General features: G+C 36.6%; 1 protein-coding gene across 2 annotated transcripts in view; it reads right to left on the reverse strand.

Moving 5' to 3' along the window:
* FSTL5 (follistatin like 5) overlaps positions 1-26,062 on the reverse strand; it is a 275,687-nt gene that overhangs the window by 233,057 nt on the left and 16,568 nt on the right. For both annotated transcript variants that reach the window (XM_032109691.1, XM_032109690.1), the window contains exon 2: positions 18,818-18,956. In XM_032109691.1, the coding sequence (XP_031965582.1) occupies positions 18,818-18,940 (123 nt within the window). In that variant the 5' untranslated portion in view covers positions 18,941-18,956. The remainder of the gene's footprint in view (positions 1-18,817; positions 18,957-26,062) is intronic.

The raw sequence follows: 26,062 nt of genomic DNA on the forward strand, positions 1-26,062 counted from the left end.
TCATAATTCAGCTGCACAAGTCCCTGTAAAATTGGGACTTGTCCCCTGATACAATTTTGAAGCATGAAAATTTACTCAAGGTAGTAATCTGTCCCCAAAATTTCAAACTTTGATTTTACGATATTTGCTCAAAAGGATGCTCTTTATTTTGGGTACTGCAATTCTTCAAATATTTGCTGCTATATAAGTTTATGCTAGTAAAAATAGCACTAGGAGTAGGCTAAACGCAAAACACTTCTAAATTTTGTCCCATTACAAGAAAGAATTTTTTCTCATAATTTTAACAAGAAGAGGAAATTATGTAAGTTTTTTTCTTTCATTGCAATTTCTAATGGGCATTTTTAAGCATTTTAGCTTTTGATAACTAAGAGGGTGTACTGGTTACTCTTCAGTAGTTATTGCACTGTTTTATTTTACCTATATACACTAAGGATTTGTTATTATTGTGCTCATAACAGGTTCATTTAGTCTCTAAAGCATCCAGACTGTACACAGGAATCTGTAAAAAGTTAATGCTTCAGCAGCAATTCATACATCTTTAAACAGTATATCTGTTAATATTTTCTAATTCACAGGGACATAGAAATGTCTAGTTACCATTAACTTAAGCACAAGGCCATCTAATCCTCAAACAACTAAAACATACTGTTTCAACTTTTTCTAATTTTCTGAAATAATAAATAATATAGGTACTGATGCAATATTTTTGTTCTTCCCTGCAACCCAATTTTACAAATCTAAGTCAATGACTCTTTTCTTGGTTTTTTTTTCAAACAAGTAATTATGTCAAAACTTCTATGTATCTGGGAAGCATGTTTTCAAGTTTCTCCATGACTACATTAGAAACACTAATAAGAAATTAAAAAAAAAAATACAAAATAAAATCCATTATCAGTAAAATGTGATGTACTTGATTGTAAGGCATTTTCTCATACATTTCTAGTATTTCCTAAACACAGTGAATGGTATTTCCTGAAATACTGGATATGGTATGATGTGCTGAATTTACCAGTATCAATTTTCACGCCATTCTGATTTTCATGCTATACTAAAATTAAAGCAATAGTTTTAGTATTGGTTAATTTCTTTCACGTTTCATTTGACACTACAGTCAGCATTTGGTTTAGAGGATCTGTCTAGGTATTTCTTCCAGTCTTCTAGAGGAGAATTTGCTTTTAATTTTCATTTTATGTATCTTTAGAAGTCATGGAGTGATACTTAGCCTTTAATAGGCCAGTGTAAACACAGAAGAATCTTGTTAATGATAAGCAATCTGTGCTTATTAAAATATCAACCAACCACCAAGATTTAGAGTTGTGTTAGCATTCAGATAGCACAATTTACAGGCTCCATGGACACTGTTTCGTTCCACAAAACTCACTAGTCTTTTTTCCCTTCTTTAGTTTCAAATCAGAATAATGGAAATTTTTACCAATAAAGCTGCAATAGATTCTGAAGACTTAATCCAAGAATTGATTACTAGATCAGAGTAGACTTGCAGGAAAGCATTATTAAAAATCAAATACTGGTATCAAAGGAGAAGATAAACACTAATTAGGATGAGAAATACTTATTAGGAAGAAGAAAGTGCAAAAAGTTTGGCAAACTTCAGAGTAGAAACAAAATGATTCAGATAAAATTTTAAAATTTAAAAAAAACATGTTGGGGTTTTTTTAATGGAATGTGTTAAGATTTCAAGGAAAGGAGGCATTAACGGAAAATGTCTTTTCAGACCTCATCTCTTCTAATATCTTTATTTTCTTTAATTTCAGCTGAAGATTTTTGAGCAAATTTTCATGACTTAGTTTTCCTCAAAATAATCAAATTTTAATTTTAAGCTGCCATTCAAACTAGACAGAAAAAACTTTCTTAGCAGATCATAGAACAACCTCGGTATGATATTCCTTGGGCCAAGCAAGATGCTTGTTAGCAGTGAAGAGCATCCACATAAAAAGAAAAGTCTCTATGCCTCAAGTTATTTCAAAATTAACCAGTGATTAGACAGGGTGTAGCATCTCTGAACTCAGAAATTAGCTTCCTGCCTAGAGAAACCTTGCTAGATTTGACTTTTCAACAGAAATAACAGAGTTAAAAAATGCAGACAAATTTATACTGAGGCTGAATTAAATACAGATTCCTCCTTAATACTGAAAGATAAATTACGTGAAATATTTGCTGTAGAAAATCACTAAGAAGCAATGAATTATGCTAGTGAGACAGTGTTACAAGCACCTATAACTTAGGAAAATTAATTTCAGATGCTCAGGGAAATAGGAACTGCTCATCCTGCTGGGAAACAGACAAAAAAATAAACAAAAATTTCATGGTCCTGGAATGTGAGAGTGGTAAATGAACTTTTGAAACTTTAGGTAAACAAATGTTCATAGTGACATTTATTTCCACCTGCATTTGTGTAGTTTGCTAGGCTGTTAGTGCTAGTTGGACTGAAAATAACAAAATTCTACCCATATACTATTAGAAAGTGTGTAAAAGTGCAAGCATTGTGGTAGTAAGTAAAATGTACTTCTGTATGAACACTTGTGTGGAGGACATCAGAAACCCACTATTGCACATATTTCTGTTGTTTTTCTCCTGTAATTGCATTATGATACATAAACAGAATATTTTCACCTAACATGTTAACAATCAAAGAAATTATATGCAAATAAATAAATAAACAAATAAATCTATACCTATATATAAATAAAACTGGAATGATTACATGAACTGCACTACTATATTGGTACCTACTGATATCAGCCATCTGTAAGCAGAACCAACATGAACCAAACATTTTGTATTCCAGGATATTTTTATCAGCTTCAATATAGCAAAACACTTTTGAATTTAGCACTTTCCAAACGAATTAATCAGACAGGTTGCATGGCATTTTATGGGCTTATGTTGCATTACAGTGTATCGGCCTGGTGAAATGGATCGATGCAGAACATATTAAAACTCTAAAGAAACCTTTCCTGTATGCCCAAAAGGCTGAATTTAAAGTAAACTTTCCAAAGTACACTCCAGGGAAGTGGAGACAATGATTTTCTGTTATGTTTGTGAACTAAAAAAAGATCACAGATGGTTTACCATACAAATCATTATTGTTACAAATCATACGTTATAAACTATTTGCAATATAAATTAAATGAGGCTCTGCAAAGAAACTCATTTAAATACACAGAAATGCTTTTCTAAGGTATGAAAGGTCCTTTTCTAGTGCTATTTTCTTTTTTGTCTTAATACATAAACACTATCAACATCTCTTAAAACATCCCAGCATTTTGACATCATCATCAGTCAGAAATGCCATGTTTGCTAAATGAGGCTGGCATACTATCAAGTCTTATTTAGAAGGGCTTCATATTAGCAATAAGGGGTGTAGAGAAGGACAGTGAAAGGGACTCTTAAATTGCAGTGATTCCCAAGAAGGTACAAAGCTATTTATAGGAAAGACCAGAGCTGATCTGTAAAAGTAATTGACATTCTAGGACTAAGACAATACATCAACTATTTAAGAAACAGTAAAGCCTATTTCTTAGCTCCATTTAAATATGTATCTTGTGAATTTTCCCTTTTTGAAAGAAAATTAGTGTTTGTAAACCTTGGATGTTGCACATAGAAACATTCTGACTTCCACTTAATTCTGTGTTCTTTAAAAGAGAAACTACATGACTGTATTGCATCTAGAACCTCACTTATCATTGTGCCTGAATCATCTGCTGAGGATCTGGGTATGTGTCTGCCAGAGTGGGCTACTGATAAAGAAGATGAGCCCTATTTTGTCTTTGGAAAACTCAGACAAAGCCTCCTTTGCTATGCTGGTTCTATTTAAAAAGTAGCTGCCGAATTAATCAAATTCCTAGAATAAACAAAGTACTAATTAGTGTAAAGCATATGGTAGATTGTCCTTGACATGTGGCAAAAATTTAAATAATTTAATAAACATAAACCATTAATTACAGAAGCTGATGAAAAAGGGAGTGCAAAGTTATTTGCTTTTTTTACATTTTTTAATGAAAAGTTATCATTAGTCATATAATAGAATATAGTGAAAATGCAGAAAATCAGTTTTGTGTTCATTATCTTTAAGGCTAATTCTGCATTGGGGTACTATATCGCAAATAATAATAGTAATTATTATTATTATAATAATTATAATAATGGAATAATTGTTATTAAAGAAAATATTTCATTAAGAGAGGAAACAAAATAGTTATTATTGTTAAAACTTGTACAAGCTATAGTAGCTGAATTAACAATATATTCACTTAAATTAATACAGCAACTTTAATTACAAGAAATGTGAATTACAAATGTACAGAAACTTTTTATTCATGGGTGAAATAGCAGCATGGTTACAGCCAGGGAGTACAAGCACACATACTGCACAAAGCAATCTGGTATACTATTCTCAGACCCAATTTGATCAATGACGTTAGGCTGAAGATTTGTGTTTCAAAGAAGTTTTACAGAATCAAACTTCAGCAGAGTCTTAGCAACTGCAGTACAATTGCAATTTAAACTAAAAATGCATGCAAAGCAGAAGCAATGACATTTACATTTGTAAAGCTATTCTGTTAAGCAGCAGTAAGCAATGCCTTGCTTCCTATGGTAAGGAAGAAAGAACGTGCAAAAAGTGAACCATTTTCCTCTTGCTCTTGTCAGAACACTATTTACTGCAGAAAGCTTTTTAGTTCAGTGTTTGCAGCAGGATTCCTGAACTGGTATTCTGCATACACAGCCCAGTCTTCTTAGAGATTGCCACCATTTATAGCAGCAAATTCTGAGAAAATAATATGCCACAGGTTATTCTTGTATTGATTAAGGCATCGCATGAATATAAGATTGTGTGAAGGAAACAAGATGTGAAGCAAGGTTGCTAGGCAAAAATAAGGGAATATATTAAGCTGTTGAAGTTTTCAGAATTAATGGCATTCCCAGGAATATTGCTAAATATTAGTCTTAATATTACAGTATTACAATATTACAGGCCTGGGGAGAAAAAATGATGAAGTCTTGAATTCGTGAATCTGTATGAAAGCAACCCAACAGTATTTGGGGAGCCTGGATACAAGAGTGAAATATTTGTCATAAAAACCAAAACTGCGGTGATGCGATGTTTTTATTGTATTTTGTATGTTCTTTGTACCCTAAGGGCTCATCCCTATCTTCCCCACTTCCACTCCCGGTTGATCTGTCCCAGATCCAAGCCGCTCCCCCAGTGCTCCCAAAAATGGTTATCCCCTCCCCTTGTTCTGGCTCCTTCCCTATCAATCACCCAAACCCCTCCCGGAGTTCTGGACTGTTCTGTGCCTATCACCAAAGCCCCCCCTAATTACCCTTATATGGTCCCCGTCAATCCCCCGAGACCCTGCCCCCTCGGATACCTCCCCTCTTGGAAATCCCCTAAACCTCGATGCCCCATTGGGGCATGTGACCCCTTTCCCTCCACCTCTCGAGACTATTGGTCCGCATGAATGTCTATCCCTGTCCATATCCCTCCCCCAAAGACCCTACCCCAAAGTCAGGCCATCCCCGTTGTAACACCTCCCTTTATAAGTTGTTGCACGGATCCGATCTGTGCTTGTGCTCCTTGGACTCCGTTTGGGCAGTAAATCTGAAACTGTATCCAAAGGCAAGCCTCCCCGTAACTTTTTATCTTTCCCTTCGTCAAGGGCTGCTGACTGCTACAGTGCCTGGAGCCTTTGCTCCCCTGGGTAGAGCAGAGGCTTCAGAGGAGCAGCCTTAAAGCTCCATGCCTCCAGCTGCTCCCCATTCCTGCCGCACACCGCTGGAACCAGCCTGGGCAGTGGACAGCAGCGGTCACTGCGACACAAAACCAAACCAACCACAGAGATGGGAAGGGTGAACTGTGAAATACGCCGATTTGGTTCTTGCTTTGCTGATTTAGATCCCTGAGGAACATGAAGAACAATCACGGTAGACCCAGGAAGCTGAGTTTGAAGCAGTTGTTCTCTGTGTGCAGATTACAATCCCTTGAAAGCAAAGGGGAAGCACAGCAGAAATAAAGATCTGAAAAAGTTCAACATCATCTTGTCTATGTCTACATACTCTGAAGGAAAACTATCTCTAGACCAGGCTTCAACAAAGTGTGTGATTTCTAGGGACGAAAAGTGGACAGAAGAAGTTCTACACAAAGATCCACAGGTTTTTTTTCAATTCAGGCTTGTCTGACATACAAGTAAATAACCTAGATGTTTGCAAAGGCATGTATTATTCTTAAAGGCAGCCTTTGTGCTCAAGGTGAAACAGTTCTGGGCTAAAGTTACTGTCTAAATTCCAGTGTTCTTCAGTACCAACTGAATTTAAGCAGATTCCTGCTAGCAACACAGTAACACTGTTTATACCTCATGTATGCACCATATACTGCATTCTACAAAACAACATTTCTTTTTTAAAATAGGCAGAGTCAGTCAGATTAGTACCTTTTCAAAGCAACAATTCCTTCTGGCAGGATTGTTCATGATTCACATAGACACATTTCCAAAGCAATGCTGCCTAGTGTAAAAAGACCTGCTTGCATCAGGCTGCAGATAGCTCCCAAGACAAATAAGCACCCTATAGGACCTCTAATCCCTGATTACTCTTGCAGTTGAAAGGCAGCTGAGAAGTAGTTTTGGGGTTTATATTTAAATTCAAGGATTCTTATTTCACTAAATCATTGGGGTTTAACAGTACTATAAATTTGTTGTTGTTGTTATTTTTTGTTTGTTGGGGTTTTTTTGTTTGTTTCCACTGTAAGAGCTTGTCCAAGAGGAACCCTAATGATTCTACAGGCCAAATGAAACTGTAGTGAACTATGGGGAATTATAAGGAAGTACATGAATAATGACTTAACAAAAGTAATTACTATTTGTGCATATTTTGCATTAAACTTCATATGCTCAGACACTCAGTGCAGTATTACTTTCCCATGCACAGACAGCATAAGATGTATTTTCTTCAAGACTACCAAGAAAGAAATGCAATTACACAGGACAGTTGGTGAGGTGCTACAGATGAATTTACTTATTTGATGTAGCTCAGAAGCTAATCATATTCAGTGTAAATATACATTTATTTTGCAATTATCTGAGAACACTCTAGATGTGAATAGGCAAAGAAGGGGGAAGAGATCTCCAAGAAGCAACACTTTAGCATACTGAATTATCACTGGAAATTCTAGGATACAGTATTTAATGGGTATTCTATTATCTTCCCCCTTACATCAGTACCTAAAGCTCCAGGTACCCTCACAATAACTGAACAGTAGTATATTTCCTGACAATATACTGCTAGTTAAAAAAAAGGCAAGCCAGTACAGAGGGATCTTAGCCACAGAATTCCAAATGACATTAATGGCAGTAATTTGCCTACAATCCCTCTTCGTTTTTCTTTTTAAATTTCAGAGGTGGTTTTAAGTGTAATTTTCTAAAACCACATAATGTATTTTGCTTTTTATTATTCAGTCTGTCTGAGGCTCACTCAGATCTTATTTTTCCTCTTAGCAGATTTTTGTACAGATAGATGAAAATCTGCAGGAAGAATGACAATTAGAGGGTATAGACATGAGAGCATAAACATCAATTACCTTCTTATAATCCAGGAATGCAAGTAGTATTTAGTCTGCACTAAGACATAATTACGGGTAAAATTGTAGTCTTTCTACAAGTATTGATTAAAACCAGTATGCTGAGGCATTGCTAGGAATAACAGGTTCTTTCTACCATTCATTTTATAAGGGCAGATAAAGTAGTGTAGCAAAGCAAAAGGAAAGTTCAGGATATGAATATTAATCAATTGCACCTGCCCTTTTGTAAAGTGTTAAACTCTGTATTTGAGGAACACATTCATTTAAACCAGAGATCTGATGAAAGGTTATATCGTGTTACCCACCGTGTGACATTTAGGAAACTAGAAAGTAAAATTAGGATTGTATTTTCCTCTACTGAATCTTAGAAAATTCAGGATTAACTCAGTATTTGATTGGTGAATTTCAATTTATTTTTCAAAATGAATTATGAAGTGCAGCTATATACTCTGCAGATACGCTAACAATTGGTTACAGTTTTCCTACTGTGTAGTAGGCAATGCACTGTAAAGTTTTGAGTTACTTTCTCTTGGCATTCATGCTGGAAACAATTAGCTTGAAAAAAAGAGTTCACAGAGAGCTGAAATAACAATCCAGTAAATAGCTGAAGTTCTAATCTAATTGATAATACTGTAGTTTTAATTATAGTAGTTCCTTTTATATATATATATGAAGACATCTATTTTTCTTCCCTGCCTTAGACTGATACAAGCAAACACCAATAAAATAGAGTTTGTTAGGAATAGTAAACTACAAATAATGTCTTGCAAATATTTCCTTGTACCAAACCAATCACTTTGATTGTGTTCCATCTAATGATGGAGTAGATCCCAAGAAGCAGTCACTGGCAAAACAAGACAGATGTATCCAAATGGTAAATTTTTTTTGAAAATATGAAGATATAGAAAATATTTGAAGATTCAGTAAATTCTTTGAAAGGTATGTTTCACTATGCCCCACTTAGAGGAGGAATGAAGGAATAATGAAATAAATAGGTGACCTTTATATGGAAAGTCAGACTGACCAATGCAATGGTTTCTCAGACCTTTATAAAAATGCCACAAACTATGTGTTGCAGTGGGATTAGTCTTTTACAGTTTTGGGGATCATCTGCTTGCAATACAGTAGTTACTGTTAATTTCAGAATTGTAGCATCAAATTATGTAATACCAAATAATGACACATATACCAACAAGTTGAATACATTCCATTAAGATGATGTAATATTAGTGCTTTGTTACTTGCATTGATGTACGACAATAATCCAAAGGTAATAATAATAGAAAGCAATGGCATTTAGTGAAATGAAATAGTGAAATGAAATAGTGAAATGAAAATTCCACTGATGCCTCAAGAGAGTGATAGGCCTTACTTGTCCCCAGAAAATAGACTTGAGTTATAAGCTGCTTATTAAGAGTTACATAACCAAAGTTATAAGCAATACAATAAACAAATGACTAATAATTTTTCTTAGGTTTGTTTTCATTGGAAGAAGGGGCCCAGAATAAGCTTGTTAGATTTTTCTTACTTCTTACGTCAAATAATATTTTGTTAGAATGCATTGGGCAAGGGGATTCAATTTCATGAAGTTGTTTGATAGAATTGACAATGAACATTAAGCAGATGCTATTAACATTATGCGATGTTACAGCAATATTTATAGCTATTAAACTCACTTCACATGAACATACTGTTCATACACTGCATTTTTTATACATTGTGTTAATTTATATAAATAGTATAAATGCAGTTGAGTGTAGTTAACCAAGTACATTATATGGAAACTTTCAAGTTTTTTCCAATTTTTTAAAAGATACGGCAGATAAAACAAAAATCTCTTACTCATCTCTTGCATCTCATGAGACCCCACCTCAAGTTCTGTGTTCAGCTCCGGGATCCCCAGCATACGTACATGGAGCTGCTGGAGTGAGTTCAGGAGAGGCCCACAAAGATGCTCAGAGGACTGACACACCTCTCCCATGAAGTCAGGCTGAGACTTGGGGTTCTTCAGCCCACAGAAAAATCTTTCAGATACCTTCAAGGCCAAACCATTCTATGATTCTGTGAGCAATTTTAATGAAGTCAAATAGCAACATTTTTGTATTAGTAAAGTTTGGGAGAGCTTTGTTTTGAATGTTACGTTTTAGGCATAAAGCTTCTGTGTTCTTAACACTATGGTTATTTAACCATAGCTGTAGCAATGCATAACAATAAGAACAAAGATGTAACTAGACATCTTTTAATTAGGCTGTTATTAAGCTCTCCATTTTCTTTGTGTCAGGCCCAAGCACAGAAACCAAAACCTTTAATGCTTTCAATGGGTATTCTATCCTTTAGCCTCATCTTTTGAAAGGAGACTGGGGTTTTTTGTTGTTTTAACTAATGCTGTTGTTTGGGTTTTCTTCATAATGGAAAATAAATCTGAAACTGAAAGACATCACATTCTCTTAGCTCATGGTTGAAGGGATTTGAGAATTCTGATGGGTGTAGTGTTCTTGCCTGGTATGATTTACCATGGAATCAGTTATCAGGAACAAATACAGTGCCCTGAGCTGGACTACGTATATGATCCCACCAGCAATTATAAAAAAGAAAAAAATAACATGTCATAACAACTACTGTAATCTAGCAGTCACCTTACCCAGAACTGAAGGCATTTTAAGGTAAAAATAGCCTATTTCAGTAAGTTCACAAGGTAAGAGGACTTTCTTACTGTTATTTTGATCTATAAACAATGAAGTCACAGAGTTTTCCAGTTACAAAATTCTCAAAAGGAAAGGCTGCTGAAGAAAGCCAAATTGAATACACCTAAACCTAATATACGTAAACACAGATCAATGCTTCTTACCATGGCTCCTTGGAAAGATTTCAAATGAAAAAATTTAAACTGTTCACAAAAAAAAAATGCTAAAAAATTTCTTAGATATTGTGATAGCAAATATTTGTACTGCAAGATAACAAAAGTCATGTTCACATGAAGTACAGATGGGTTGTTCAACCTGACATCTTGGTAACACAAAATCAGAACAGTGGCTACTGTAAAAGAAAAAAATAAAAAGGTACAGTAGTATATCATTAAATACTACTTTATCTAAAAAATACCAGATTTGTGCTCCCACTGCATATCACACACCCAGTAAAATTATCACAGTTCAAAATGACAACTGAAAACATAGTTAGAAAAAAGTAAGCAATGAAGAAAAGTTAAAACTAGTGATGTATTTTCCCACTACTAAAAGGAGACAATTTATTCTGAACTTGTTTTTCTACCACACAAAGTATAGGAATAAAAGTATTAAAGATGTTTTAAAATATGGATATTGAAAAGAAACATGGATGCAGGACCTAACATTTAGCCAACCTAATTGATGCCAATTTAAGAGGAATCTAACAGTGCACAAATATTTTGATTTGATTGTAAAATAAAGCCCAGTGTAACAAAGAGTTTTCTTTCTTTCTACTTCTTTCTTTCTTTTATTGCTGTATACCAATGCTACATTCCCTCAGCTGGGAATACATCACCCTATAGATGCACAGTATACTAATGTTTAAAACTGTAATGGGTTGACACTGGCTGGATGGCAGCACCCACCAAAGCTGCTCTATCACTCCCCTCCACAAGTGGACAGCGGGGAGAAAATATAATGAAAGGTTCATGAGTTAAGGACTGGGAGAGGTCACCCACCAAATACTGGTACAGGTATAACAGAATTAGAGATATTAACTGAATTTATTTCTAAGAAAATCAGAGCAGTATAATGAGAAGTAAAATAAGACCTTAAAAACACCTTCCCCCCACTCTTCCCTCCTTCCCAAGTTCTACCTCTTCCACTGCAGCAGCACAGGGAGATGGGGAATGAGGGTTTTGGCCAGTCCATCGCACACTGTTCCTGCCATTGCTCACAGAGAGGAGCCCTTCTCCTGCTCTAGTATGGGGTCCCTCCCCTGGGAGACAGTCCTTCAATGAAGTTCTCCAACCTGAATCCATCCCTTCTGCAACAGTTCTCCTCATAATGCTGCTGTTGTAACATGGGTCACTCTTCCACAGGGTGCAGTCCGTCAGGCACTGCCTGCTCCAACGTGGGTTCCCCATGGGGTCACAAGTCCCACCAGGAAACCTATTCCAGCATGGGCTCCTCTCTCCATGGGCCTGCAGGTCCCTGCCAGCCTCCTTTCAGGCATCCACCTGATTGGGTGTGGGTCTCCTTCATGGCCTGCAGGTGGATCTCTGCATCCTCATGGTCCTCCATGGGGTCACGGCTGCTTCACCATGGTCTGCACCACAGGCTGAAGGAGAATCGCTGCTAGGGCATCGGGAACACCTCCTCCCTCTCCTTCTGATCAGACACTGGTGTCTGCAGAGCTGTTCCTCTCACATATTCTCTCCCCACTGTTCACTTAATCCAGTTATATCTGCACAATAACTTTTCTTCCTTCTTGAATATGTTATCACAGGGGTTACCGCCATTTCTGATTGGCTCAGCCTTGGCCAGCAGTGGGTCTGTCCTGGACCCGGCTGGCACTGGCTGGGATCATGAAGGAAGCCTCTGGCAGCTTCTCACAGAAGCCATCCCTGCAGCCCCACTGCTATGAAGACCAGGTCAGGCTAACCCAACACAAAAGCAAATGCTTAAACTACATAATTATTTTCATTTAAAACCAGAATTTAAATAGCTAATTAGAATCAGAGGTGAAAAATAAACCATAAGCTAAGCTGATCATTATTTAGTTAAAAATTAAAAAAAAAAAAGTCTGGGGTACAGCCCAGTTTGTCTACATACCAAGAAAACTATTATACACCATGTTTATTATTTAATATAAGTTTAATATAAGTTTTATTTTGATTTTTACTTATTACTTCTCACATTATAAGCATTTTCTATGCTATAGTATGTTACTTTCATTTTAACAAACCAAGATAATAAAGGTTAATATAGATAATAAAAGTCTACATCTTCTAGGTAATAAATATGGTATTAAATCCATGAGGAAAATGCCTGAGAAAAAGAAGCAATGGAAAAGAATAAAATAAAGCATTTCTCTGATAGGAAAAAAAATAAAGAGATGGAATTAAATTACAAAGCAGTCTTGAGGACCTGAAGAGTAAGAGGCAACAAGGAAGCCATGGAAAAGAGCCAGATCTCATAAACACACAGTTCAAGTATCTGGCCTCTTTCATGATCTTAGAAATACAAACTGCACAAATTTAAACAGGAGCAAATCACCTCAAGTAATATATCAAACAAATCTCTCCTGGCTTTGTTTTGCTATTACTGCAATTGCAATTTGTGAGGACAATTTGCTATCATAATAGAATATGAAAAAACACGCTTATCAAGAATCTGAAATGATAGCTGATATACATTGGGTTTGCACTGAATCCCAAACACCAGAAAGGTAAAAAACCATTTCTTATCTATTCCCAGGATAACTGGAAATCCTCTTCCTAGGATTCAACCTGAGAAGGCCAAGCTGACTACTGAAGAAGGTAATTACATTGCCTCCCTATACCACCATGTTATGTTTTATCCTTTGTTGTCGACCCGGAAAGGGAAATTAAAAAAACAATGTTAATCAAAAGGTAGATCATACATGTGAATTTCATCATCCCTCAAAATATTCGGTCGAGATTAATCTTTTCCACAGTGATGATGTTCAGTAACAGGAACAAAAAAGATAGGCACATCAAGAGGTTCAGCCCAATAGTTAAGATGCACCTTTGCTCCCTGACTGGCCCTCTTGATCTGACTACAAGTTTATACAAGTTTATAGACAGGCATTGCTAATAAGTATCAGCAGGCATCTTGAAAGCAGGGATCAGCCTTGCCTTAATTCCAGAGTTTGATACTCCACCCTCCAGTTACTGACTAGCTGGAAGAAGGATTATAGAAGAAATTTTACAGGGAGAATTTAGAAGCAACTTTCGTAAAATGTAAAAAATGCTTTGAGCATGTAGTGAGACACAGCAAAAATAAAATGTTTAATTGATATTAGCTTGTTAATGCACAATGATTGTAATGGGATTTAAAGCAAAAATTACCCATGTCTTTTTAATGCTACTGCCCACAGGAAAAATCAGATTAGAATGCAGAATTCCCTTCCTCTCCTGAGAAAAGGAAAATAAAATTAAACAAACAAACAAACAAAAAACCAAAGACTTCTTGACTACACTTACAGATTAAAAAACTAAAACTGAGTCTTGCTACTTCTAATCCTGGAATTTGCATAGGACATAGATACTGTGCTCACAGAACCTCAGAAGGAAGAAAATTCTCATGTTACTTTAGAGCTGAGAGAAGCACTGATGTGACCAGGAAAAGTTCTGTTCTTACTCCTCAGAATTCACTGCTCATCTTCAATAGATTTTTTCCCTTCTCTCTCCCTAGGACAGAGGATTTTAGAGGATCCCATTTTATGACTTCTCAGATCCTGGTAGCAAACAGATTTTCCAGATAGACATGGTGAACTATAAATCTCAGGTTGTCTAGAGACCAGACAACACAGGGAAAGCCCACGCTAGTTTTGAATCCTGGAATACTACTTTCTATGCATTTCTTTCTTGGCCATGACACTCTAAATGACAATAAAATTATTGAGCACTCAGCCTGTTTATATTTTACAGGCGTTTCAGTGCTGTTAGTTGAGGGAGAACATTTTATAAGTTTTGGGCAAAAACCTAAAAGTAATACATGGGGTTTTTTCTGTGCTTTGTGCTTATGTATTCAAATTTGCTTTTAATAACCTGGGACAGAAACTTAGGTTTTTCTCTTGCTTTAATTCAGACAAACTCTGATTAAACACTTCCAAACTGGATCTAATGTTAATGTAACCTAAACCCCTCTAAACTGACCTAGTCCTGAGCCCTAATTTAATGTGAATCAGGGTTGAACTGATGAATTTAGCAGCAAACAGCAACAGTAAGAAGGGAAGGAGAGAAGAAAAAGGGACAGAGGCAGGTTTTTTACAGGAAGTTAAAAGCAGTATTTTAGTCTGGAGAAACATCACAGACAACAGTGAGGGCTGCACATCTGAGTCACTTCCCCTTAGCCCTTTGGTAAAACAAGACAAAACCAGGACAAGGCTGGAAAGAAGTTTGAATCAACAGATCAGTAGAAGCCAGTGAAAGCTGGCACATCCCCTTTGCTGTAACCTCTGTGCACTCCCGCTCAGCTGGACAACAGAAGCTCTTTTCTGATGGAGCATCCTGCACGGGCCCAGACACAGGCCAAGGCTAAGGCTGAGGCTCAGGCTGAACTCTGACTTCCCGGGATTCTCCCCTCTCTCTGTTCCCAGGTTCCCCCGAGCCCAGCCCTGCCTATGCTGTCGGGGCAGTGGTTGCTCTCAGTGAGCGCTTAGCCCTGAATTTTGGGAACATGATTGTCCTAACCTCGAAAGTTCAAAATTGGGCCTAAGTAAAAGGAGTCCAGGGGACAAGGACTAAATTACACCTTCACCAACTGTCCCTTTAGACTAAAACTGAACTGCTCCCCACCCGTGATGAGATCATTAACAACGAGGCACTGTCACCAGTATTATTCCCTGCTAAACCATGTGAATCACCTGGCTTGCCAAGGTGGGTTGTGTGTGCATGTGTTAGATACGCAGAGTTGGCATGCCCTGGAGTATACATATGGATGTACAGGCTATATTCCATATTTCTTAGCGTCTGACAGAGAATTGGCAGCCAACAGTTGCCATTCTGTTGGCTGCCACCTGCCTGTTTATACCTGGAAATCTCAGAGCATACAGTCTTTCACTGAAGACATTGCATAAACATTGGTCTCTGTCAAAGGCATACAAATTACAAGAAGAAAATTCATTAGGATGCTAAAAATACTTCCTAGCAATATCAGGTGGGAACCTAGGTATTAACAAATTGCTCACAATACTTCAGCAGCAATGCAAGAAGACTCCCAAATGGAAAGTACCTTACAAACTCTTCCAGTGTTATGACAAATGAAGAACCAAGGATTACCTGGCTTAACAAGAAATTCACATGCTGTTCAGACACAGCCTGGTACTTTTCAGCATAACCACATAAATGTAAGCCGTGGCAGTTAAACAAGGGTAGGGGACTGGCAACAAAACTTTGAGGAGTGCTTTGTAATATTCTTTCTCAGTTCTGGTTCAAGAGAACTCATCTCTTCCTGGTTTTGAATAGTTCATATATAAACAATGTAGTCAAACATTTGATCTTCATTGCCATTAAAATGGCCATGATAATGAGCATTTCTATAATTATGTATTATAATGAAATACAGAATCAAAGAATGTTAGGACGTTTGGAAGTCACCTTGTTATATCTTCCTGCTCAAGCATGGTCACCTGCAACAGGTTGTCCCAGACCACATGCAGACAGTTTTTAAATGTCTGCAAAGATGAAGACTTAACAAGCACTCTGGGCAATCTGTTCCAGTGCTGAGTCACCCTCAAAGTAAAATAATGCTTCCTTATGCATAATTTTTTTCCCTATTTGTAAAGTTTTTTTCCATACCAATGCTATTCTTATGCTTTCAGATAATCATATATATAGATTAAATTCCTACTTGTAATTTCTATGCATGAGAAGCTGAAATCGTTTATAATCCCTTTTAAAACAACAAAAGCTTTATGATATGAATGCCTGTTTTCACCACAAACACAATCATTATTTCAAGAGAGTACCTAAGTACCAACAGGATTGTTTTTCCCTGCATGTTGACATTTAAGGTTGCTCTCGGTGGACTATTGTTCAAGTTAGATAAATTCCCCTTTATGAGAGCAACAGTGATTAATATATATCTATTTTTTAATCTTTGCACACATAAACTTGCATACATATTGCCTAATCAAAGGAAATGTAACTGCATATATTCATTATCATCTGTTTGTAGTAAGTATTCTATTGGCATAACTTAATCTAAGCACTCGATTTATTAAGTGTTTGATTGAAGCAGAAAGTTTCTTTTACCAGATTTATATTTTGAGTATCCATATCCATGCCAAAGCTGGTTTTAAAATTGACTTTAGAAAAGTTTTACATTCCTAGCTTTTTTATACAAACATATATCCCTAATACCAAAAGCTGAACGATACTAAAACTTTTTTTTATCTAGACATATTGCCTAGGAAAAAACCCACCATATTTTTCAATATATTGTTTTATATCTAGTTTTAATTACTTTTATCTTGTTTGCATATGTCTGTGTGATTCCCCCAATATTAAACTTGAAAAGTTTATGACAGCCTATTCCAAGAATTATATGAGAGTTATCAGTACTTTAAAAGTATAATTAAGACAACATAAACACCAACATATGAATAGTTTCCACATACATTCATTAAGATCAGAGAACATCTAACCTCAGAAAATAATACTAATCATACCCCATATTCTGTCCTTCATTGTTCTTACAGTCTTCATGGTTTTGTGTTGGGGTTTTTTTGCACACGTGATTTCTCTCTTACATGATTCATTCCATGGTTTCATTACTAGTTTCTCTCTTCCTTCTAGATTTCAAAGAACCTTTCTTGTGCTATTTTATTTTATTTTGCTTACAGCTGTCAAATGGAAATAAAGTGATGAGACAAAGTTTTGATAATACTCAGCATAAAAAACCTGTGTGCTGATACAGTTATGTATTTCTTTGACTGTAGCCTGATTCAGTCTTTATTCTGATTGAGAACATTCCATAGAGGATGCATAATTGTATAATTTTAAGATTTTATTTTCCATCTGTTAAGAAACTTCTTGTATTTAATCTACATAGCATACAAAATATTTGCTAATAGGCAATTTTACTTGTTTGAGAACTCACACTGTCAATTTCTCCTTATATGACGAGATATTGGGTCTTTTTTTTTTAAACTGAGGACCAAAAAGAATGATCTTCATACTTTATAAAAAAAGTATTGAGAAATAAAACTAGCAGTATCTTGAAACATTAATAGAAACTAACATTTAGAGTTTCTGGCTATAATTCAGACCTTTTACTTGTAGCACAAAAGTTTAGAAGGGTGAAAAGAATTTTTTTTTTCATCTCTGCTTGACTGTAGGTCTTAAGGCACTTCAGATGTTGCTCCCACGACTATCATGCCAAGAAAAAATAAAGTTGATCAGATCTATGCTAACTTTAGACAGCCCATGGAAATATTACAAGCCCTCTTCCTTGTTTTACAGAACCACCACAGAAGCTTCCCCTTTCAGCAACCAGAGAAGAGCAGGACTTGTTAGCTGAGAACTGTTTTCAGGAGTCCTGGATTCATGATAAAGGAGCAGCAGGTGGGTATAATTTGAATGACATGTAGTCGTTGAATATGGGAACCACGTAACTCAGAAAACATCTGCACTATGCCATGGTCCAAAACTCCTAAATTCAGCAAGCACTGGGAACATCTACCTCTTGCAAACAAGTTAACTTCAGCACCATTCTTCTTTGATGGGCAGTTTCCCTGTTCGTTGCACAGACTGAAATTCACTGAGGACTGGGACAAGTCATTGCCTTAAGCAGATGCTGACAGTTGCTTTAAGAGACAGCCTCTCCTGGCTCTCCCTCTGAGTTTCGGTTGATATAACTAATCTCTAGTTTTTGAAGCTGTTGGGGTTTTTTAGGAGCTCTCCTGGTTTTTTTTGGTTTTTTTTTTCTCTGTTAAAGGAATTTTCCCCCTATACATGTTGCTAGGGCAACAAATGGCCGAGTATTTAGATAAACAAATGACCTGGCTGCTCTTTTTGTTTCACCTGGGGGTGTGGGCAGTCGGTCTCGGCATCGCACCTGCCCTGCTCACCGGGAGCCGCCAGCGCCCCTGCCGGCTGCGAGCGGAACTGCACCCGAGGGGAAAGGGCCCGACAGCCGAGAAGGCTGGCGCTGGGTTTGTGATTGTTTGCTGTTACTGCCATAGTTATTGTTGTTTGTTTGACTGGTTATACACATACAGATATATAATAGTAAAGAACTGTTATTCCTATTTCCCACATCTTTGCCTAAAAGCCCTTGATTTCAAAATCATAATAACTCGGAGGGAACGGGGTTGCATCTGCCATTCCAAGGGAGGCTCCTGCCTTCCTTAGCAGACACCTGTCTTTCAAACCAAGACAGAAGCTAAAACAGATCTTACGTCATTCTCTTTGAAAAAGTTAATTTCTGAACATTACTCTAATAAACACAAAAAAGACAAGGCTGGAGTATAATTTATCCCTGGACCTTGGAAGAAAAGCAAGAAGTATTAGAGAATAATCCATACCTTGTGCCGTAATCTTATTAGGGGCTGATAGGGCCTGAAGTTGTATCCTTCCTTGACTGGCCACCCATCTGCTCCCAGCAAAATGCATCCAAGAAGTAAAACAGCAGACCACCACATAAACATCTTTACAGGTCTGTTTCTGTCAAAAAAAAATGTGCAAGTTCAGAGACACAATATTACTTTGGCATAAATCATATAATAAAGGTTTACAATACTGATAATCCATTTGTGGACTTGAATAAATATAGTAGATATAGGACAATCTGTCTGGCACAACAGCAAAGAGGAAAAATGGTGGTAGTATCTGGGACAGCAGTATCAATTTGGTTGTGCTGAACAGAACATTTTCTTATCACTGTTCAATATTCATATGAGGGAGTCACTGAGGAAACAACCAGGAAAAGTCAAAGAAAGACAGAACGTTAGAGAAAAGCAGTGGAGAAAAATGAAATACATTCTCTCAGATGAATGAAAAAAATTATCATTGATCACATGTTCATCAAATTTTCCTTTAAATATAGTCTCTCATGATGCACTATTCACAACCTAAAAGCTTATAATAATCATACTCAGATTTATAGATACATATGGCATGAGAGTTCCCTTATGTGGTTCCTAATGGATGTACACATGTACATTTCATAAGCGGTTTCAGAACTTATTAGAGATATGCAATATTTATTATTGATATTCAGCATTTGTGTTGAAACCATCATGTTAAAGAGACAACACAGCAAACTGATCTTCATTACTTCAAGGCACTCCCAAGTCAGTCTGCTTAGTCTACATTATTTAGTCCTGCCATATGGGACAGAGATGAACCACTTTCACACATGAGTGGGTTTTTATTCCCCTTTCTACTTTGCTTTTAGTTCGCTTACCCTACAATGTAGAAACTCTGATAAGATATACAGAGTAAGTACAAAACATCATAAGTGTGCCCTAGGAGCCAGATTGTGCATCGAATCTTCGAGTCTTGCCTGACATTTTCTTTTCTATGGGAAATCATCTGAGCATAAAATGTGAACAAATTGGGGATCACTTATTATCCTCTATCATTTACAGTCATGCTCCTGGCAATACTGTTAAACAAACTGTGGATTTGATTCCTATCATTCTTCACATATCAGTAGTCCTCACAGTCACCTGAAGGCAGAGACTGAATAGAATTAATTCCTGTGGAGATTTTAAAAGTAGTAAATGGACTACTCTTACCTCTATTCACAGGCTCAGTAACAGGATCCTACTTAAGTCTGGTACCCTTCTTTGCGGACTACTCTACCGAACTTGGCAAAACCACATAAAGGTCTGTTTCATTCTCATTCCATCTGATTTTTCCCAGCCTACCTTGCCTTCACACTTGTAATTCAAACAAAAGATCGACATTAATACACCGTATTACTTTGACATCACTACCTTGGTTGTTCCACCAAACCTAATCTCATTCTGGGTCCCCTATTACACGCAAACTTCACATTTCTTCTCATTTATCATTGCTTATTCTAAAAGTTTCACTTCAATTACCTTTCTTTGGCACTCCAGCTTTTCTAATATACACAGTAGAAAGTATCTCTCTTAGGAGAGCTTGCACAGAATACATTAAGCAGAGAATTATTTGAAACACAGAAAACAAGCTCTATTACAGAGAGATATTTTACATAAATAACTTTAGGCTTGTTCTTTTTACACCTGTTCAGTAACAGGATATTACAGTGCTGATAGGAAATGGCACAGTGGAATTTTCTTCTTGGGTTCCCCTCATACTTCCACCAAAACAGAATGGCTAATCAGATGGACCTTTTGCTATGGGATTATTGCAACTAATCTAGCTCACTGACTGGAAACAGCAAAAAAGACTATTTCAGAACTGTGAGAATTCAAGTACATTAAGGTATGGCATTTTCCTTCACTGATTCTGTGTTAGTTCTCAGTTATCACTGTTACTGGAAAAATAAGTCCATTGCAAGAAAAAAAAAACCTAACAAAGAAATATGAAAAATCAGAATCTTGATTTTTTTGATCTCAAAGAAAACATCCCTTTATTTGTGTTTTGTTGAATTTTTTTTTTTTAAATATACTTAATTGTTGACTTTCAAGGTCAGAATCAGATTAGTTTAGCACCTGTGCATGCTAAGGCTAGCTATGCACTGTTGAACCTTTGTCCCCTTTGTGCACTTGTGGAGTATCTCTCTGTACAACGAAATTTGGTTGGGAAAACAGTCATTTCACAGAAGGTTGTAAGAGCAACCACATTGTACCACCCTCCCACAAACTGAATATATTTTAGCCTCATGTGGTGTGAAAGAATAGAGTCCTTATAGTTTTGAAAATTCTTTGACCTTGAAAGGCTTATTCTTTGTACTTTTACAGAAGAAGAGAAAATTACTGCATGCTCAGTTTCTGACTTCATTGCCTGATACTTGGATGAAAACTTACAGCACAAATTTAAAAAGTAAGCTTTTTGGACAGATGCCACCTAAAATCTCAAAAGTATGCAGGGTGTATGCAGTTATTATTTGCCTTTTTAGAATTTATCCACTTTTTTTTTTTGAGGAGCATACATTTTCTATGGAATGTATTGGATATCTTAAATAATTATTTATTTTTAAATTACTACCAAAACCCACAGTTCTCCTTAACACAGTACTATTATGAAGTCTCTATTTTATGGAAAATTATGATCTGTCCTAAAGACTTACATTGTTAAAGAGTTGAACTAAGAGCAGGAATAAAAATGACTTTTCAAAGCTTCATTACAACTCCAGATTTTGGTGCTGCACATAGCTGAACAGAAAGAAATAAGGTATCAAGACTATATATTCATGTTACGTAAAATTGCTTCTTTCTTATTTCTACTTGAAGATGCAGCACAAATTACAAGCAAAGAAGGTTTTTACTTTTCTTTAATAGTATATTATCAAGAAATCAGAAATTGTGTTTCGAAAGAATTCTTATACCATGCATCCTGGGCAAAATAACATATTTCTGAACTCAAATTTGCATTAATGATCTAGACCCTGTTTACTCATTAATTACAATCTGGCAGAACTTGATTTTTCAGTGTTTAGATAGCTTTCTTCAGTATTTTTAACTTCATTAACTACATATTTGTAAAGCAATTGCTTATTGGTTTTTACTATATGTCTACTTCTATTTTTACTGAAGACTGTTGCTTCTTTATATTCATATAACCATGTCTGGAAATCTGATGAGTTTACTCTCTTTAAGCAGACACCAAACTGTATCTCTGTGTTTTCTTCCTCTGCACATTTCTCATTTATAGTATAGCTTATATGTTAAAATGCAAAGAAAAATTTAAAAATTCAAAAACATTCCAGTACATATTTTAATGTATATATATGATTTCTCTGCCAGTAAACACTGAACTGAAATTCTTAAAATACTACTAGCAATAATTCCATATCTTCTATCCTGTTAATGCAAACAGTTAATTTACAGCTACTTATTGCATGTAAATAATTAGGGGGTGGGGCTATCCCCCCTCCCCCCCCCCCCCCACCTTCACTGCACAGAAATAATTAAGGTGCTGGGTTTCTTTCCTCAATGTGCATTAATTCTCTTTTAACAATGAGCTTAATGCACTCTTTTAGCATTAAACTGATCTATGTTGTAGGAGTCTCATGTATTGACTGTCATCCTTAGATTTTCCTCATGAGCTGAGGAGGAATAGAGTGAAGGATGTTGAACAGATAATGGTTGTTCCTTATTTCTCACTGTACAGTAATTTCTTCAGTATCAAATTTAGATTTTCCTTTCTGATTCTCAGAAAGCTCTGTCATTTCACTTTTTAGCCCATTTCCAGAGCATTCATGAACCTGATGTACTCTGCAGTTTTCTCACTATTGACTTCTTTCCATTTCAGTTACTTCTGAAATTTTTTTATAAATTATTATCCGTAAGAGGATTATTTTATTCTCTGTCAAGTTTGTACCTTAAAACTCTTGGGTGAGGAGCACTGCTAGGAGAGCTATAGCTTCTGAACTGACAGAAGGAATACCTTAGCATATCTCACCTGCCTCATTTAGGTAAGGGAATTGGGACCCTCAAATATTTTTGATTTTTTTTTTTTAAGCAAAGAAAACTACATGAAAAGTTCACAGAGTTTCCACCATCACCCTGATGATCAGCTAGTCACCCTTGAGTTAGAGACAATTTCTTTTAATTCTTGAGGACATGTAATGCAAACCTATTATCTCGCTTTTCTCTCCTGCTAGCGCTTTTCACACTTGCAAGTCCAATATTTTGTGGAAAACAAATTAAATCCCAGTTCTGACGCCTTGCTTATGAATATCTAATAATGATTAATATATTCTACAATACCATAGTGACTGCTTCCTCTCAAAGTTATGATGATTTCTAAATCTTCTCAGAAGTTCATTGGTAATATTTGTTCTTTGCCTGACTCCTTCTTGTTGGACTAGGAAAGAGGTTGCTACTGTGAGAGTTTAGCAAATATATAATAAACACTATTTTACCTGTTCCCATGCTGTAATCTTCACTGAGAAGATTGAAACGATATCATCTTTTACACAACCAGTTCCAAATATGATAATGTGTATTCACAGTGTATTTAAAAAAATAAAAAACTAATTAATGTAACCTGGCTTAGCCAGAGTTTAGATGAAGAGTTAAAACATATACCCAGTTACAAGAATGCCCTAATTTAAATTATTAAATTATTAACTTTCCCATTTTCAAACCTCTTTTTGTTCCAGAATTCCTCAGCTATTATGCTCTGTTCTGTGTTGATTAATGGTGACTAGCCAGAATATTTGGTATTAAGAAGAGAGATATAATTCATTTGAAAATAAAAGTATTCCACCCCAATAAACTGATCTGATCAACTTAATGCCCCTACAAAGTATAATAAATGAAATTTTAAATACTGGCTCAATCACTGCATTCCTCCTGCCTTTAAAAGAAAAGATACATCAGATATTAACCTGGCATTATTTAAAAGGTCAGCTTCAACATATCAAGGAGGAGTACAGTATGCTCTTAGGAAATGTCAGTCTCTGTCTTTTACATATTATTAATCTGAAAATAAAAATAAGAATAAAATTAATTGTCTATTTTGTGGGGATCAGAAAAAGACCATAAGCCATGTCACCATATTCAGTGTTATTAATAGGTTTATAATACAGCCAGAGTAATAAATATAAACCATGCTTCATTGCCTGTGACTTTGAGGATTTCATTGCATATAATGATGGACACAAAATACCAGCCATGAAAGAGTACACTGCTGCCATTTCCTAAGATGCTTTTATCTACCCTTATGGTTTCATGGCAGAAAGGTAGACACAAACAAAGTATTTTCTTGTGTAGAGACTAATATATTGCATTAACTTTGAATGAATAGCAGAAGTTTTAGCTATAAACATGTCTTTTCCCATTAGCCTGCCTCTACTCTACCCTAGTGCCCCACATCTTCACACAGAGCCTGCCTTAAAAAAACTTATGATAGTTATCTTTACACCAAAAACGAGGTGCTTACAAAGAAATCACAGTATGAGATTTTCTTGAGAATGCAGCCGTAATCCATATCTAGCAATGTTTCTCCTTGTCAAAGTGCAACGTGGAAAGCAGATCACGGGGTCGTGGGGGCAGCTCTCACCCCCACGACTTGCTGACAGCTTTTGAGCACTGCACACTTCATGCTGTCACCTTCCAGTTCTCCTCCAGAAGTGGCAGCCACACTCTGAACCAGAGTTGTTAGGTCACCTTAACTATGTACAGAAGGCTTGGGGCTTGCAACAGTGAAGTTCAGCACTGCCACGGCAGCCAACAGCTCGTACATCTGCGTACCAATCTGTTCTGTCTCTCAGCTGAGACTTTATGTGGCCGCAGCCACTCACTGTGCAGGCACATGCTCTTCATCCTTCACCCACCAAAAGAGGCTGGCAAGTCATTTTGGAACAGACAGCAATGCTACTGACAGCTCATGTGCTGGAACACACAGGTTGAGTAATATTTTTTTTAAAAATCTCACAAAAAGCCCTCACCACCCCAGATGTATCCTGCCTTCTGCCAGCTCCTGCCCATCTCTCTCTCACTCCTTTCCTGATTTAAACTGCAAAACCATCACACTGCGCAAGCAGAGAGTGGAGTGCAGGCCCTCGAACTCCTGGTCCTGTACTACTGCACTTGGTCTGTGTGCAGACACTACAAACGTGGCACCTCCAGGCACCTCCAGACACTACCTCCAGGCACCACCGTGGTGAGCAGCCAGCACCAGGACCAGCTTTCCCTGCCTTTCACTGTTACTCTCTGCCCTCATGCCACTTGCACTGCCAGGTGCTGGTGGGTAAGAGCAGAAGCCCAGGCAGCCCATACCCCCTCTGTCGGGGGATGCAAGCAAGATCCATTTGCCCAGGGCTTTTCTAGAAGGGCTCCTTTGGAATCAGCTCTAAAGATTTACAGCGGCTCATGTGAACCTGTACACAAGTGGCCTGAGCATGCCAGGGGCATTTCTGAAAGATCAAAACACCTGAAATGCAGACGCAGCAGAGACGCTTATCTTTGCTGCTAACTTCATGCTCTAATTTGATCTTACCATTTTCATTTATTATTTATTTATACAAAGGATGACACCCAGATGTCTTAGTGTTAGTAACCCAGTTAATGAATAATAATTATATTATTTCATATAATTTCAATGAATTATAATGAAACGAGACATTGCAATTTTAAACCTTTCTTATAAGTTCTTCACATGGTCTCAGAACCATTAGTATTTCAGAAAGAAGAAGAAAATGAGGGTCATATAGTTCACATATCTCAGAAGAGCTTTTTTAATGGATTTGAGGTGTGTGTATTGATCTATTTTTTTCCCAAGACTTCAGTATCAACCTCAGGGTGGTTTTAGCATCATTGATATATGCAAGTGCTAGTTTGTGGAGGTTACACTGTTAGCAAGCTCTTTCTTCCCTCATTAAGCAAACTTGTCACAGCTGGTTCCTCAATATCCTAGAGGATTAATGTTTACCCATCATGGAAATATCTGAACCAATGGGAGTTCAACCACTTTATGTTATGAAACCAGAAACAGAAAACCTGCCAGCTTAGAACTCGGGTGAATAGCTTGGTACTGTTAATATTTTACAAAATTTGTAAATTGACACATAGTATACCACTGGGTCACTGTGTACTTTGCACAGGCTAGAAAAGACAAACATTTTGGTTTTCAAGTTTTTAAAGTTTTTCTTCTAAAATAAAATACTA

Source organism: Corvus moneduloides, chromosome 5, assembly GCF_009650955.1.
Source record: "Corvus moneduloides isolate bCorMon1 chromosome 5, bCorMon1.pri, whole genome shotgun sequence".
NCBI lineage: Eukaryota > Metazoa > Chordata > Aves > Passeriformes > Corvidae > Corvus > Corvus moneduloides.